Here is a 16,413-nt window from a genome sequence, read left to right on the forward strand (position 1 = left end):
CAGAAACCTGACTACTAGCACCCTGATCTCATACTTTCAGCCTCCAGCACTATGAAAAAATAAATTTCTGTTGCTTTGGCACTCAGTCTATGGTATTTTGTTATGGCAGGCCAAGTGGACTAAGACACTACCTTAATATAATAAGACCATATATGAAAACTGCACCACTAACATAATGATCAAGAGTGAAAAACTGAAACTTTTCCTCTAACATCAGGAATAGATAAGGATGCTCACTCTCACCACTTCTATTCAACATAGTACCAGAAGTCTTAGCAAGAGCAATTAGGAAAAAAAAAAAAAGAAAGAAAGAAAAGGCAAATTTGAAAGGAAAAAGTAAAATTACCCATTTGTGGATGGTATGATTTTATACACAGAAAACCCCAAAGCTTCCACAAAAAAATGTTAAAATTAAATTCAGCAAAACTGCAGGTTGAAAACCAACATAAAAAATCAACTGTATTTCTATATGCTAACAATGAACAATCAGAAAAATGAAATTAAGAAAACAATTCCATTTACGATAGCATCAAAAAGTATAAAATACATAGGAATAAACTTTATCAAGGAGGTATAGACTTGTACAATGAAAACCACAAAACATTGCTGAAAGAAGGAACAAACAAATGGAAACATACCTCATACTCATGGATTGGAAGACTTAATACTGCTGTTAAAATGCCCATACCACACAAAGCAACCTAAAGATTAAATGCAATACCCATCAAAATCTCAACATTTTTTCCCAAAAAGAAGAAAACATCCCAAAATTCATATGGGATCTCAAGGGACTTTGAGTAGCCAAAACAATCTTGAAAAAGAAATAAAATCGGAGGACTCACACTTATTATTTTCAAAACTTACTACAAAGTTACAATAAGAAAAACAGTGTGATACTGGCATAAAGACAGAAATATAGACCAAATGGAACTGAACTGAGCCCAGAAATAGACTCTCACACATATGATCAAGTGATCTTGGACAAGGGTGACGAGACTATTCAGTGGGGAAAGGACTGTTTTTTAAACAAATGGTGCTGGGGAAAAATGGTTATCTGCATGCAAAAGAATGAAGTTAGAGCCTTACCCAACCCAATGTACAAAAATTAACTCAGTAAGACTCAAAGACCTAAACAGAGCTAAAATTATAGAACCGTGACATTCGATTTGGCAATTACTCCTCAGATATAACGCCTAAAGCACAGGCCACAAAATAGACAAATTGGATTTCATGAAAATTAAAAAAATTGTGCATCAAAAGATACTATCGATAGAGTAAAAAGGCAATCCACAGAATGGGAGAAAATATTTATAAATCATTATCTGATAAAAGATTAATGTTCAGATATGGAGAACTCCTAAAATCCCACAAAAAGCAAACAACGTGGTTAAAAATGGACAGAGGACTTGAATAGACATTTCACCAAAGAAGAAATACAAATGGTCTGTAAGCACATACTAAAATGTTCAACATCATTAATCATTAGGAAAATGCTAATCAAAACCACAATGAGGTACGACCTCACATCCATTTGGACTGCCACTTTAAAAAAAACAAACAAGTGGAAAATAACTGTTGGCGAGGTTGGGAAAAAATTGCAACTCTCGTGAATTGTTGGTTGGATTTTAAAATGTTGGAGCCACTTTGGAAATTAGTATGGTAATTTCTTGAAAATTAAAAATAAGAGTTACCATATGATCCAGCATTCCACCCCATGTATATACCCCAAATATTTGAAAGCAAGGTTTTGAAGAGATACTGTACACTTTGTGTTCACTGCAGCATTATTTATAACAGCCAGAGGTAGAAGCAACTCAAGTGAATGGATGAGCAAAATGTGGCACACACATGCGATGAAATATTACTTAGCCTTAAAAAGGAAGGAAATTTTGAAATTTTACAATATGGGTAAACCTTGAGGACATTATGCTAAGTGAAATAAGCCAGTCACTAAAAGAGAAATACTGCACGATTTCACTTCCATGAGGTGCCTAGAAGAGTTAAATCTATGGAGACAGAATGATGGTTTTCAGGGGCTGGTTGGGAGAAAGAAATATGGTTGTTTAAGAGGCATAGAGTTTCAGTTTTGCAAGATGAAAAAGTGTTCTGGAGATGAAAGTTGGTTGCATAATATGAGTGTGTTAATCCACTGAACTGTACACTTAAAAATGTTTAAGATGGTAAATTTTATGTTATGTGAATTTTAAGCCCCCTAGAGGTGGGGGCGAGGGAAGGAGGGAAGGAGATAGGAAAAAAGCTCTATACTACTCTATACAGAAGATAAAGCAGCCCTTCTTATATCAAAGCTCATTTCTTCAAACGAATGTGAGGGCACGATAAAAATACTTTAAAATACTTAAATGAGAGAGAAATACAGTGACTGCTGCAAGAATAATGAAGTATCTTCACTGCACTGTGAGGCTAGTGGTCTACATTGCCAGAGTGGCTGCCCAGTACCAACTGAGCAATTGGGACCTGTCCTTCAAAAATCTGGGGATGTACATTTTTGTATATGGTAGTAATTCCCTGAAGGATGGGTGCAGCCATCTGCCTATTTGGGGATCTCTCGGCTACAGTGGCTTCCCCCAGTGACATCCATCAGGAGATTTAAAGGAACAGTATTTTTTTCTTACTTTTTTGACATTAATGAAACTCTTTGTCAGGTCACTGGCTGACCCCAGAGATAATGGGACAGGAACTTCAGTAACTACATGTAACATGGAATACACACCTCACAATAACAGTTTGGAAGTCATAAATGGCTGGCTTCGGCCCCAAACAAAAATTGGCAATCTCTCAAAATGGGAGAATTAGTTCTCCAGAGTTACACAGCTTAATATTTAGGATGTCCAGTTCTCAAGTTTACAAATATGTTCAATGAGCTAGAAAAACCATGAACAAAAACCAAAATAAATCAGAAAACCAATGTATGAAAAAAATGAAAATAGCAATAAAGAGATCGAAATTATAACAAGGAACCAAACAGGTGACAACAATTTAGAAAGAAACAAGAATCAGTTGTTCTCCCTAGGCAATTATATGTAGGCAGAACCTGTCTCAAGTAACTATTTCAGAACTCAGAAGTCTATTATAAGGCTTGCAGTTTCCAGGGGAAGGAGGGCTTGACTGATAAATTGTGGTTAAAATAATTCAAGAATTGTTATTTATTACATAATTTGAAAGTGAGTGGTGAGTCTGTGACTGCTGATGTAAAGACAGCTGAAGAATTTTTAGAAACTCTAGATAAGCTGATTGTGGAGGAAAATTACTTGCCGGAGAAAATATTCACTACAGACGAGACCTCCCTATTCTGGGAATGGAGTCCTAAAAGGACTTTCATCCAAAGGGAGGCCAAGTCAATGCCAGGTTTCAAGGCTTTTAAGGACAGGTTAAACATATTGCTTGGGGGCAATGCTGCAGGCTGCATATTGAAACCCTTTGTGATCTGGCAGAGATAACCCCAGAGCCTTCAAGCCTATCAATAAGCACACACTGCCAGTGTACTACAGGAACAATAAGAAATCAAGGGTGATCCAGCTCCTCTTCCAAAATGCCCTCTTGAATTGTTATGCCAGCAAAATTGAGTAGTTTGAAGAATAACACACCTTTCAAGATTTCGTGTATTGTTGATAATTCACCTGGACATCCTCTTTTTATTGGTGATCTTCACCAATAAAAATATTGGTGATATTGATCAAAGTGGTGTTTCTCCCTCCAAACACCACCTCTTTGATCAAGGAGTTATAGCAGTTTTTAAGGCCTACTACCTGAGGATGACCTTTGCCAGCTACTATCCCTTCCGAAAGGATTACAACTCTATGACAGTATCAAGAACCGAGGAGAGAGGTTATACCATACAGCCTAAGTGTGTAGTAGGCTATACCATGCAGGTTCACACAATCATGAAATCACCTAATGATGCATTTCTCAGAACATATCCCTGTCGTTAAGTGACACGACTGTACTTTATTATAGCCCCCTGAACTAAGAATGCTAGTACAGAGAAATGTGCGTGCTGCAAATACCTGAAGTTTTAGGTATTCCATAAATACCTAAAAATGTGGAAGCAGCTTTGGAACTGGAGAAGGGATAGCAAGCAGCTGGAGGAGTTTTTAGATTCATGCTAGAAAAAGCCTGCATTGCTGTGAATGGCCCATTAATGATGACTCTAGTGAGGACCCCCCCACCAAAAAAAAGGGAGAGCTGTAGAGAAAGCTTCAATCTTTTAAGAAAATACTTAAGTAGTCCTGAACAGAATATGGGTAGAAATATGGATGGGAAAGGCCATTCTGATGAGGTCTCAAACGGAAATGAGAAACACTTTATTGGACAATAGAGGAAATGCTATCCTTGTTATAAACTGTCAAAGACTGTGGCTGAGTTGTGTTCCTGTCCTGGTGTTTTATGGAAGTTAAAACTTGTGAGAAATGAAATTAGTTATTTGACTGATGAAATATCTAACTAAAATGCTGAAGGAGTGGTCTGGTTTCTCTTGACTGCTTACATTAAAATGCAAGTAGAATAAAATAACTTAGAAGCAGAACCGTTCATCAGAAAGGAAGTTGAACTTAAATATTTTGAAAAATTATAGACTATCCATATTGTAAAGAATGAAGTGTCCTGTTCTGGAGAGAACTTTAAGGCTGCTGCTGAACTACCATTTGATAAGAGATTACTCAGCCATCTAAACAAAAGCCAGTAACCACTGTTCCAGGCAATGGAAGCATGATTCCTCTATCCGGCAAGGCAATCCAGAGATCATCAAAACAATATCAAAAGAAGGCCCACAAGAAGTCAATGCCCTTTGCCCAGAGTTGTGCTCCTTGGCCATGCCAAGTGTGGCTCAGGTAGACCAGTTGTGGCACTGGCCACAATGGTTGCCTTTGGCAATATCCGCATGGTGCTATCTATGCCTCTGTGTCTCTGCCACTACACAAAGTACATCAGCCAAAAAAGCCAGAGTAACAATACTTACACCAGACAAAAGAGACTTTAAAACAAAGGCTATAACGAGAGATAAAGAAGGACTCGGTTATCCCCCTTCTGGGTATTTATCCAAAGAAATCCAAAACACTGCTTCAAAGGGACATGTGAATTCATATGTTCATTGCAGTATTATTTACAATAGTCAAGATATGGAGGATACCTGGGTGTCCATCGATGGATGAATGGATAAAGAAGAGGTGGTACATATGTACAATGGAATATTACTCAGCTATAAAAAGAATGAAATCTTGCCATCTGCCGCAACATGGATAGACCTAGAGGGTGCTGAGTGGATTAGGTGAGATAGAGAAAGACAAATGCCATATAATTTCACTTACGTGTGGAATCTAAAGAACAAAATAAACAAACAAGCAGGACAGAAACAAACTCATAGATACAGAAAATGTTTTGATGGTTTCCAGATGGGAAGAGAGTTTGGGGGTGGGTGAATAAGGGGAAGGGATTAAGAAATACAAATTGGCAGTTACGAAATAGTTATGGGGATGTAGAGTATAGCATAAGGAATACAGCCAGCAATATTGTAATAACTATGTATGGTGTCAGATGGGTACTGGATTTATCAGGATGATATCTTTGTAAGGAATATAAATGTCTAATCACTATGTTGTACACCTGAAATTAATATAATATCACATGCCACCTGCAATTAAAAAAAAGAAAACAGGATAGCAAAGAGATATCTTCCCTCCCAGGTTCACCGCAGCATTATTCCAGGTGTAGAAATAACATAAATGTCTGTTGATGGATGAATGGATATAAAAAAATTCCTTTATTCGTATACAATGGCTATATACATATATGATGAAATATTAGGCTTACATAGGAAATCCTGCCATTTGCAATAAGGATGGAGCTGGAGAATACTATGTTAAGCAAAATAAGCAAGACACAGAAAAAGATATACTGAATGATCTCCCTCTTATGTGCAATCTAAAATAGTCAAATTCATTGAAGCAGAGAGTAGAATGGTGGTTGCCAGGGACTGGGGGAAGGGGAAAATAGGGTGATGTTGGTCAAAGGTACAAAGTTTTTCGTTATACAAAAGTAATAATTTCTGGAGATCTAATGTACTTCATGGTGTCGATACTTAACAATAGTGTATTTTATACTTATAATTTGCTAAGAGGATAGATCTTAAATGTTCTCACCACACCTACACACCCACACGTTACCTATGTAGAAGTAATAAATATATTAATTAATATGATTATGGTCATCATTTCACAATATACACGTATATCAAAACATCAAGATGTACACCATATATATATATATATATAAATTTTATATGTCAACAATATCTCAGTAAAGCTGTTTTTTAAAAAGAAAAATAGTGGTAAGAAAGTACTACTATGAACAATTATACAACAACAAATTAGATAACCTAGATGAAATGGGAAAATTCCTAGAAACACAAAACCTACCAAGACCAAATCACAAAGAATCTGAAATTCTGAATAGACCTATAATCTTTCTAAAAGATTGAAACAGTAATCAGAAAAACTTCCAGCAACAGAAAAGCCAGGATCAAATGACTTCACTGGCAAATTCTACCAAATATTTAAAGAATTAACACCGATGCTTCACAAATGCTTCCAAAAAACTGAAGAGAAGGAAGAACTTTCTAACACATGCTATGAGGTAAGCACTATTCTAATACCTATGGAAGACAGACACTCGAAAAAGGAAAACTACAGTCCAATGTCCTTCACGATTATTGATGCTAAAATCCTCAAAAAATACTAGCAAATGCAATTCGATGGCATTTTTAAATGATTATACATCACAACCAAGTGGAGTTTATCCCCAGAATGAGAATGATTCAACGTTTGAAAATCAATCAATATAATATACCACATTAGTATAATGAAGAAGAAAACCACTTGCTCGCCTCAGTTGATGCGAAAAAGTATTTGACAAAATTCAAGGCAATTTTATGATTTAAAAAAACAGTTAATGCCTAGGAATAGAAACAAACTACCTCAACATAATAAAGGTCTATAAGAAAATCCCACAGGTAACACTGTACTCAATGGTTAAAGCTTCTCCCCTAAGATCATGAACAAGACAAGGATGTCCGCTCTCACCACTTTTATTCTAGGCAGAATAATTAGGCAAGTAAAAGAAATAAAAGGCATCCAAATTGGAAAGGAAGAAATAAAATTATACCTGCTCACAAATGACATGATCTTATATATAGGGAACCCTTTAGAATCTACACAGGCTCAGTAAAGTTGTAGGATATAAAATCAACAAATAAAAATCACTTGTATTTCTATGCACTAGCAACAAACCATCCAAAAAAAATTAAGAACAACAATTCCATTTACAAAAGCATCAAAAAGAATAAATTACTTATGAAGAAACTAAACCATGTAGATGACAGATCTGCACACTGAAAATCACAAAATTACAAAACAGAAATAAATTAAAGAAGACCTAAAGAAATAGAAAGGTGTCCCACATTCATGAATTGGAAGATTTATGTTGCTAAGATGACATTTTCTGTTAGGGATTGAATTGTGTCCCCCCAGAATATATCCTTATTGACATCCTTATTCTCGATACGTGTAAATATAACCTAATTTGGAAATAGAGTCTTTGCAGATATAATCAGATTAATATGAGGTCATACTTGATTAGGATGGCCCCTACTCAAATATGGCTAGTGTTCTTATAAGAAAAATTTGGACACAGACAGACACAAAGGGAAGACAGCTATGTGAAGATGGAGGTCAAGACTGAAATTTATTGGATTTTGTTAACCAATGTCATCATTAAAAAAATAATTAATTAAAAAATAAAAAATAAAAAGACATTACTATTAAAAATACCATGAACTCAATGGCTTAAACAAACAAAGATTAACTTTCTCAATGTTCTACAGGCTAGAAGTTCAAGATCCATTTGCCATCAGGGTTGGTTCAGACACCAGATGTAAGCTCAGAAATTCTCAGGCCACCTGTACTTCTGATAAACTGGCCATAAATTTGGGGGAATTCCTCAAAATCCCCTCAGGCTCAATAATTTATTAGAATTACTCACTGAACTCATGAAAGCTCCATACTTATGATTATACAATTTTACTATAGAGGATACAAATCAGGACCAGTCAAATGAAGAGATGCATGAGGGGAGGTCTGAGAAGGGAAGTTATCTCAGGTGGGAAGCTTCTGTATCCTCAGGATACATCACCATCCTGGCACAGGGATGTGTTCACCAGCCTTGGAGGTCTCCCTAAATCTGTGTCCACAGTTTTCACTGGGGTTTCACTGGGGTTTCACTAAACTCAATCTCCAGCTCCTCTCCCCTCCCTGGAGGTCCGGCCGATATCACATGGTTCAAAGCCCAAATTCTCTAATCACATGGTTGGTCTTTCTCCATGGCCAGCCCCTATCCTGAATCATCTCACTAGCATAAACTCAGATACAGTCCAGGCCCCGCCCATGGATAACGAAGACACTCCTATCACTCGGGAAATACTAAGGATTTAGAGGCTCCCTCCCAGAAACCAGGAACAAAGAGCAGCCAGATTCTTTATTATACAACACGCATGCTCCCTGCACAGCACCTCATTTACGGTACTGAGGGTGGCTCCACACTAGTCACTGCTGTAGCTCAGAAGTGTCAGCCATCACCTAGGAGCCTGGGACAGGGTCTAGCCTGTGGTGGCAATGGGAGTCTTGCTTTCAGATGGAAGATGTTTTCTCTGTGATTGTGGGGTACGGGTGGGCATGTGGCTGGTGGGCAGCCCCTTCTCCCCTTCCTTTCCTGAAATAGGATTTCTTTGACTTGGGCTGGGAGCTCATTGGGTCCTCACTATTGGTGACCCAAAGGACCTTCAGCACAGTCACCAGAGGAAGCCAGCTGTCAGTCTGCCAGCCCCACAGGGAGACTGAGTCACAGCCAGGTGTTTCCCCATCCTCTGCCCTGGAATTATTGCAGGTATGGATCTCCTTGCAGCCCATCTAGGATTAAAGATGTGTTCTCATCTCAGTGGCTACTTCTGCTCATGCCACATGAGTAGAAATGACAGCTCAGATGGTCCATCCCCCTAATGTGACCCTTTTTTTTTTTAACCTCTACCTAGAGAGAGGCCTTGCCTTGGAGCCTACTGAAAACTGAGGGCACACTTCACTTCCTGGGCTTTCCTGTGTGACTGCACTTTGCTGAGAAAGTTCTAGAATGCCAAGAGGAGGGAATTGATGATGGAGTGTGATGGTTAATTTTCTGTGTCAAATTGACTGGGTTAGAGGGTGCCCTGATTAAATGTTGTTTCTGGGCATGTTTGTGAATGTGTTTCCGGATGAGATTAGCATTTGACCAATGGACTCAGTAAAGCCATCGACCTTCCCCTATGTGGAGGGCGTCATCCAATCCACTGAGGCCCTGAGTAGAACAGAAACTGGGAGAAAGGAGGAATTAGCCCCTTTCTGCTCTCTGTCTGCCCACTGAGCTGAGACATCTCCTCTTATCTTCCCCTGCCCTTGGACTGGGATTCACAACATCAGCTCCCCTGATTCCCCAGACTTCGGACTCAAGCTGAATTACACCACCAGCTTTTCTGGGCCTCCAGCTTGTTGACAGCCGCTTATGAGACTTCTCAGTCCACATAATCATGTGAGACAATTCTTCATAATAAATTGTGTGTCTACATATAATATCTACATATTATATATATATATAATATATATATATAATATATATATAATATATATATATAATATATATATATATATGATGTATATACATAGAGTGTATATATATATCCTATTGGTTCTGTTTCTCTGGCAAGCCCTGACTAATGCAGGAGTCTCTGTCTGAGCCCCCGGACAGCCTCCAGCTGCACAACCTGCATGGCTGTGTGGGCAGCACTGAGCGGAAAGCAGGCCCTGGGCCTCCTGGAAGTGCTTGCTGATGGGATCAAACCCAGGCAGGGCTGGGGCAGGGCAAACAGAACCTCTGCAGGTGCGGAGTCCAGTCAAGGAGTGGGCCCAGGGCTCTGCCACAGCCATTCCCTGGGAAGACCACCACGAAGAGAAGGGGTCAGGAGGGCTGGGGGTGCTGCTCTAGGTTTAGAGGGAGGGAGTACTGGGAGTATGGATGGAGACAGAGTGTCCCACTCACCTCAGGGACCCAACATTCTCTGCTGCACAAAGCAGGTGTTTTCACCACCCTCATGATGTATCTCTATTTCCTGTTCACCAAACATGTAAATTTGGACACGAACCTTATTTTTGTGGGTCTAGGCTTCCTCAGGAAGATGCTGAGGTCACTCTCCCTCTGGGACCTGAGCCTGTAGGCTGGTCGCCTGGGCACTGGCCCACAAGCTTCCAGCAGGTGCTTCCTCCCAAATACTTCCATGGGGCCAAGGCAAGAGCCGCAAAGGCCACCATGGGACCGTTCCCCTAACTGATGCTGTAAACTCAAGAAAATTCAGAATGGTGGTGGCTGGAACTGGGTGTGCTATAGCCCCACCCCTAGGAGAGGGGAGGAGGATGCTGCCCAGCCCCTCTCCCCTGAGAGAGCTCCAGGAGCTGTGACTGCACAATTCAGGAGGCAGAGCTCTATGTCTGCACCATGTCCTGGGCTCCTGTTCTGCTGGTGCTTCTTGTTCACTGCACAGGTAAGAACACCCCAAATCTTGCAGCTCCTGACCCCTTTCCTTGCCCTTCATTGCCCTGCTCCAAGTGCCCACGTGCTTCTGTCTCCCCAGGTTGTGGCCCTCAGCCCGTGCTGAATCAGCCACCGTCCGTGTCCTCGTCCCTCGGAACAACAATCCATCTGGCCTGCACCCTGAGCAGCGACCATGATGTCAGCATTTATAGCATCTTCTGGTACCAGCAGAAGCCTGGCCACCCTCCAAGATTCTTGCTGAGATATTTCTCCCATTCAAATAAGAAACTGGGTCCCAATATCCCCCTGCGCTTCTCTGGGTTCAAAGACGAGGCCGAGAATACCGGGTATTTGAGCATCTCTGAGCTGCAGCCTGAGGACGAGGCTGTGTATTACTGTGCTGTGGGGGCCCAGAGCTTAGAGAAGGAGAAGGAGATGGAGAGGGAGAGGAAAGAAGAAAAGGGGCCTGATGGTTCAGTGTCCCAGGCACCCCCGGACATGCTTACCATGAACTAAAGACAGAAGGGACACGCATCCCCGTGGAGGGAGCAAGGAGGAGGAAGGGTGGTATGGTGTGCAAAGCAGAGGCGATGCTCCTTGTCTAGCTAGGCCCTGTTGGAGGCTAGATTGGGGGATTAAAGCTGCTTGTATCTTAAGAAGTTGTTTTGCTGTGTTTCGTCTGACTGGTGTGCTGAATTGTACTGAGTAGGCCCCAGCTGCTCAGAATGGGTGGGACGTATCCAAGAACCAATGTAGAACAAAATTCCCAGGAGACTGGCTGGTCATGGTCTGCTTCACTGGAGCCCCTGCGCTTGCGGGTTATGGGAGGCATGGGGCTGACATAAGCACCTTGGGAGACTGCTCTGGCCCAGGACAGGACCTTCTGCTGTCACCTAATTATTTGCAGGAGTTACAGGGTAAACAAGCATAGAAATGCCTTTACTGGGCCTCTGGGGAGGAGAGTGGGTGCCAGGTAACTGTTTAGAGCAGATGCTCTACCTCGGTACTATTAATATTTGGAACTAGACAGTTCTTTGTTGGGGGACCTGTCCTGTGCATTGTAAGACATTGAGCAGCATCCCTGGCCTCTGTGCACTAAAAGCCAGTATCTGCACATTTCCACCCCTAATTATGACAAATCAAAATGTCTTCAGGCATTGCTCGATGTCCCCTAAATGAAAACTACTAGTCCAGGTGAGAGAAATACATATACTCTTCTGTGCAAGAGAGTGGCAGTACTAGCAATTATATTTTCTGTAAAGGACCAGATTGTAAATAATTTTTCTGTAAAGGACCAGATTGTAAATAATTTTTCCAGGCCATATGATCTTTTTCTCAACTACTAAATTCTGTCTTTATAGCATGAAAGCAGCCATAGACAGACAATATGTAAAGAGATAAGTATGGCTGTTTCTACTTAACTTCATTTACAGAAACAGAGAAGGCTAGGCCGAATATGGCACTCCAACCACAGTTTGCCAACCCCTGCTCCGAGACCCCAGTTATGGCCTCCAGGTTTCAACCAAGCCATGCTTGGTGGGCTAATCAAGGTCATCCTCCACTCCTCCTGCCTGATGAGCCCAGGGATACTAAACCTCTGGATCCATGGAAAGACCTGGAGGCCGGAGGGGTGCGACCTTACCAATCAATGGGTTTGTTGGGTGAAGAAGGAACAGGTGGATTCCTGCCACCCTGGCCCACAGCACAGGCAAACCATTTCCCCTGTGACCAAACATGGCTGAGAATGTCCATTTATCATAGCAGAAAAGACTCCGAGTGGGCCCCCCGGGAGTGGGAGACGTTTTCGTAATGGCCCGTCCACATGCGGCCTCTCTTTTGTAAAATAACGATCTCAGCTCATGTCATGTTCCAGGTACCCTCTGAGCTCCCACTTCCTCAAAAGCACAGAGTTCTTATGGCATCAGGCCTTTGCCCCTGAAGAGGAGACTCCAGGCCCACGTTTCTAAAGGCCAGCTAGGTGTTTCCAAAGGAATTCTGTCTTCTGCCTATAGCCTACCCTTCTCCTGCTTTTATCCTTCTTGATTCCGGGATTCTGACAAGAAGCCCAGAAAGCAGGAAACAGACGGGGCTCCTCCAACATCCTCACGCCCCTGCCCCACCAGATTCCTGGAGGGTGAGACCCTGGATTCGGGCCTCGAGCCAGTCAGAGTGTGAGTCTTAGCTCTGGTCAGCCTTAGAAGGGTCGCTTGAATTCTAAGCCAACATTTCCAACGTTGTATGTAATGAATATAATAAGAGCCCAATTAATTTATATAAAGTGCTTACCTGCGCTTAATTGTAATGGGTGCTCAGCAAAATAGTAGTATCATTATTTCTTCATCAGTCACCTGCCCTGGCCTTCTCCCTTATCCAATCCTTTCACTTAGTTTGAGTCATTTCTCATCTTGACCATTATCTGGCCTCTTGCGTGTGCCCCTGCTGCAGTCTGTACCCTGCACCCCTCATCTTCATTCCTGCCACATCCAGCCTTGCCTGTGCCTCTCCTCTAACCTTGGATTATCTCTCACCCTCAAAGGCACATAGGCAAGCCAAATCTGTCATTTTTAATTTTCTGGTGGCTACATTTTTTTTAAAAAAGGTAAAACTAAACAGGTGAAATGATTTTCAATAATATATCTTATTTAACCTCGTTCATTCCATATACTATCATGTCAACATGCAGTCAGTATAAAAATCAGTTATCAAATGGTTTAAACTCTTGTTTTCTAAATCTTTGACATCTGTTGTGCTTCATCTCAATTTGGACCAGTCACATTCCCAGTGAGCAACAGCTGCTTATGGACTGTGACAAGACAGTACAGGTTGAAGGGAGAAAATTCCGACTCCTTATTATGACATACTCTTTGGAGGCTGGCCTAGGCTCTGTCCCAAGTCCCATGTCTTGTACACCCCCCCCTCACTGTCTGTGTCATATTAAGCCATTTACAATTGATCTGACACCTGATTCATTTTGTTGCCTCCAAACCTTTGCCCAAGCTGGCTACTTTCTGTACCTTTGCGGTATCTTCCAGCTGGCTGCACCAACTCAGGGTTCCACAATTATTTCAAATCTCATTCCTGGGTCAAGATTTCCTCGACTGCTTTATGCAGTTACTAACTTCCTGCAACGTGCAAACACTTGTTTTCCTAACTATATTTAGCACCTACCACACAGCTCTGAATTTATTTCACGAGTCTCTCTCATCTACTAATCTGCAAATTCTCAGTGGGCAAGATCTGTTCAACTCATTTTATGTGCGTGATAAATACTAGGTGATAACAGAGTTGGGTGAATAGATGATTGAGTAAATGAATACATGACTGAGTGAATTCTTGGGTTCCAGAGACCCTGCCATTCCAGCATCTCATTAGATAGCTGAGGTCATTATGATTTTCTAAGAAGGGAAAGCTCTGTCGCATTAGTGACTGGCCACATTCTGTCTGTCTGTCTGTCCATCCACCCGTCTGTCTGTCTGTCTGTCTGTCTGTCTGTCTGTCTCTCTCTCTCACACACACACACACACACACACACACGTACACCTTCTGATGCCCGGCATATGAAGCCAGTGATTATATCCAGGAGCTGTGTGGAAAAGAAAAGGTTGAAATAAGCCAATGTAGAGAAGGGAACACTTGGAAAACTTTCTGAATTGGTACTAGAGGAGAGAGGTATTGGAGAAGGTGAGATTCCGAGACCGTAGGATCTGCTGCCTGGTACAGCAGAGTTCTCAACCCCCACCCCTATCCCCAGATGCCAACAGGGCTCCAGAGGTGATATAGAACGAGAGTGTGGGGTGCTAAGAACTGTTGGCTCATGCATAAAAATGCTTGATGTAACTCCCAGGTTTGACACAGAAACACAGATCTCAATGGGCTTGGACTTGTCACCAGTGGAACTGAAGAGAAGGAACCCCAACATTCTGACGTACATTAGACCCTGAGACCCTGGTGGAGGGGATCTGAGGGAGAGGCAGGGGTCTTGGAAGATGGAATGTGCCGTATTAAACAGAGTGAAATGCAAAGGTTCTCTGTACCTACATAAGGCCAGTGTGGTTTTGACATGATTTGGCAAGATGAACCAGAGGAGGCGGCCCCCCATAAAAAAGGAAGGTGGAATGATGACACAGTCACTTGTATTTCATTCTAAGATGCATTTTTGTAATGTATGCACAATGCCTAAATCCATTCATTCATTATGGGATGCAAAATGGGGATATCTTCATTCTAGCATTCCTTCTTCATTCATTAGCTATAAAATTTCTGTGAAAGAAACTTCCCTTTATCAATGACTTAGTCACCTGAGGGACTATTCGTATAGTAAAGGCAGAATAAACATTTTATTTTACTCCCCTTTACTTACCAACTATAAAAATAACAAGTCAGTGTGCCAGCATCATCCAACTTTACTGTGTTAGTATCATTAGAAGTTCATGAGCATAAGCATATTTGAGGTATTTAAATCCATTGCAATTATTATAACTTTTTCTATCTTTGGCCAGTACAAACCTGTTCAAATTCGTCTCTCACCAAGAGCGTGTCGATGTGTCAAAAATAGTACATTCAATTTTGATTTCAGTATTTGAAAAATTTAGGCAAAAACACCAGCTAATTCTTGAAAGGATAATGATTAATAGCACACTGAATGGAGAAAGAGTTTACATATGGAGAAAGGGTAGTATAATGAGAAAATTATTATTTTTGCAGCCCTCACTGTGATAATAGTGATTATTAAGGCAAGGATCATATATGGATGCTAAAACCATTGGGCGATTGGTGATTGGGCTACAGGGCATCTGAAAAGTGCCCGAGTGTCACCCCACAAACTCTAGTCTCAGGTCCCACACCCTTCCTATCACAGCCCTGACTTTGGTGTCAGTCTTACTGGGGCCGTGAGGTCGATCACCTCGTTTTCTCCATTACTCTCACCCTCAGGATCCTGGTCTGCCCTCCAGCCACAGATTATGAAGGTCTCTGAGTTCTGCCGTGGACGCCATCTAACTCCCATATCAATTGGATTTCCTGAGCCTGTCATTTTCTTCTTCCAGGGCTCCATTGGCATTTAGCAACAACTAACACACTTCACAGTTTTATAATGACGATTTCCATCCTATCACTCAAATGCTAGAGATATTGCATTAGTCTGTGCAACCCCTTCCACTTAAACGCAACATGCTCATTACCTGTGAGGTCGTATTAGGTAAAAGTCATTACTTGGAGTACCCAGCACTCTAGAGCCATCGCCACTCTACTCAGTAACACCAGCAGTGGGTTCCTTACGTCGATTTGTCTGATGAGCCATCCAATTCCAGTATCTCATGGTGAAGACCTGCTCTGCTTCTTAAGACCTCTTTGTCAGGAACAGCTTCTTAATTTGGGTTTCTTAAGAATTGAATCCTGAATCAAGTGCAAGTAGTTCATTTGAGGGGAGATCCTAGGGAAACATGGAGAGGGAAGGGAAGGAGGGCAGAAAACAAGTTACCACTTTGGCCAACTGGAGTTTAATCCCACTGGGGACCCCTGGCAAATATTCTAGAACACACACTTCAGCGACATCCCTCTGGAAGGGTCAGAGAACTGGGGTGTTTATTCACCAACTCTCATCCATTATTGGTCAAGAGCTGCTCCTGGGAGGAGTTCGTTTCTTACACTTTTGTCCTACCCTGCACACAGGCATAGATGGAGCTGGTGGCCAGAGGTACCCAGGTGACAGCACCTAAAAGTCAAATGGAAATACAAGTGTTGAAGAGATATGGACGGGTCTCTGACAGCGTCTCCTACAATATCCAGAGT

At 41.5% G+C, this 16,413-nt stretch overlaps 1 protein-coding gene across 2 annotated transcripts; it reads left to right on the forward strand.

Annotated features, from left to right (window-relative positions):
• Window positions 1-10,301: 10,301 nt before the first annotated feature.
• On the forward strand, window positions 10,302-11,776 carry VPREB1 (V-set pre-B cell surrogate light chain 1). 2 transcript variants are annotated; one of them, XM_039868148.1, is made up of 2 exons: window positions 10,302-10,633; window positions 10,738-11,776. In XM_039868148.1, the coding sequence occupies exons 1-2, from the start codon at window positions 10,577-10,579 to the stop codon at window positions 11,137-11,139; spliced, it is 459 nt and encodes a 152-aa protein (XP_039724082.1). In that variant the 5' UTR covers window positions 10,302-10,576; the 3' UTR covers window positions 11,140-11,776. The 2 variants fall into 2 exon arrangements, with proteins under 2 accessions (XP_039724082.1, XP_039724081.1); XM_039868147.1 differs by having other exon boundaries at window positions 10,309-10,633; window positions 10,724-11,569.
• The last annotated feature ends 4,637 nt before the right edge of the window (window positions 11,777-16,413 follow it).

This window comes from Pteropus medius, unplaced genomic scaffold (genome assembly GCF_902729225.1).
Source record: "Pteropus medius unplaced genomic scaffold, Ma_sr-lr_union100, whole genome shotgun sequence".
NCBI lineage: Eukaryota > Metazoa > Chordata > Mammalia > Chiroptera > Pteropodidae > Pteropus > Pteropus medius.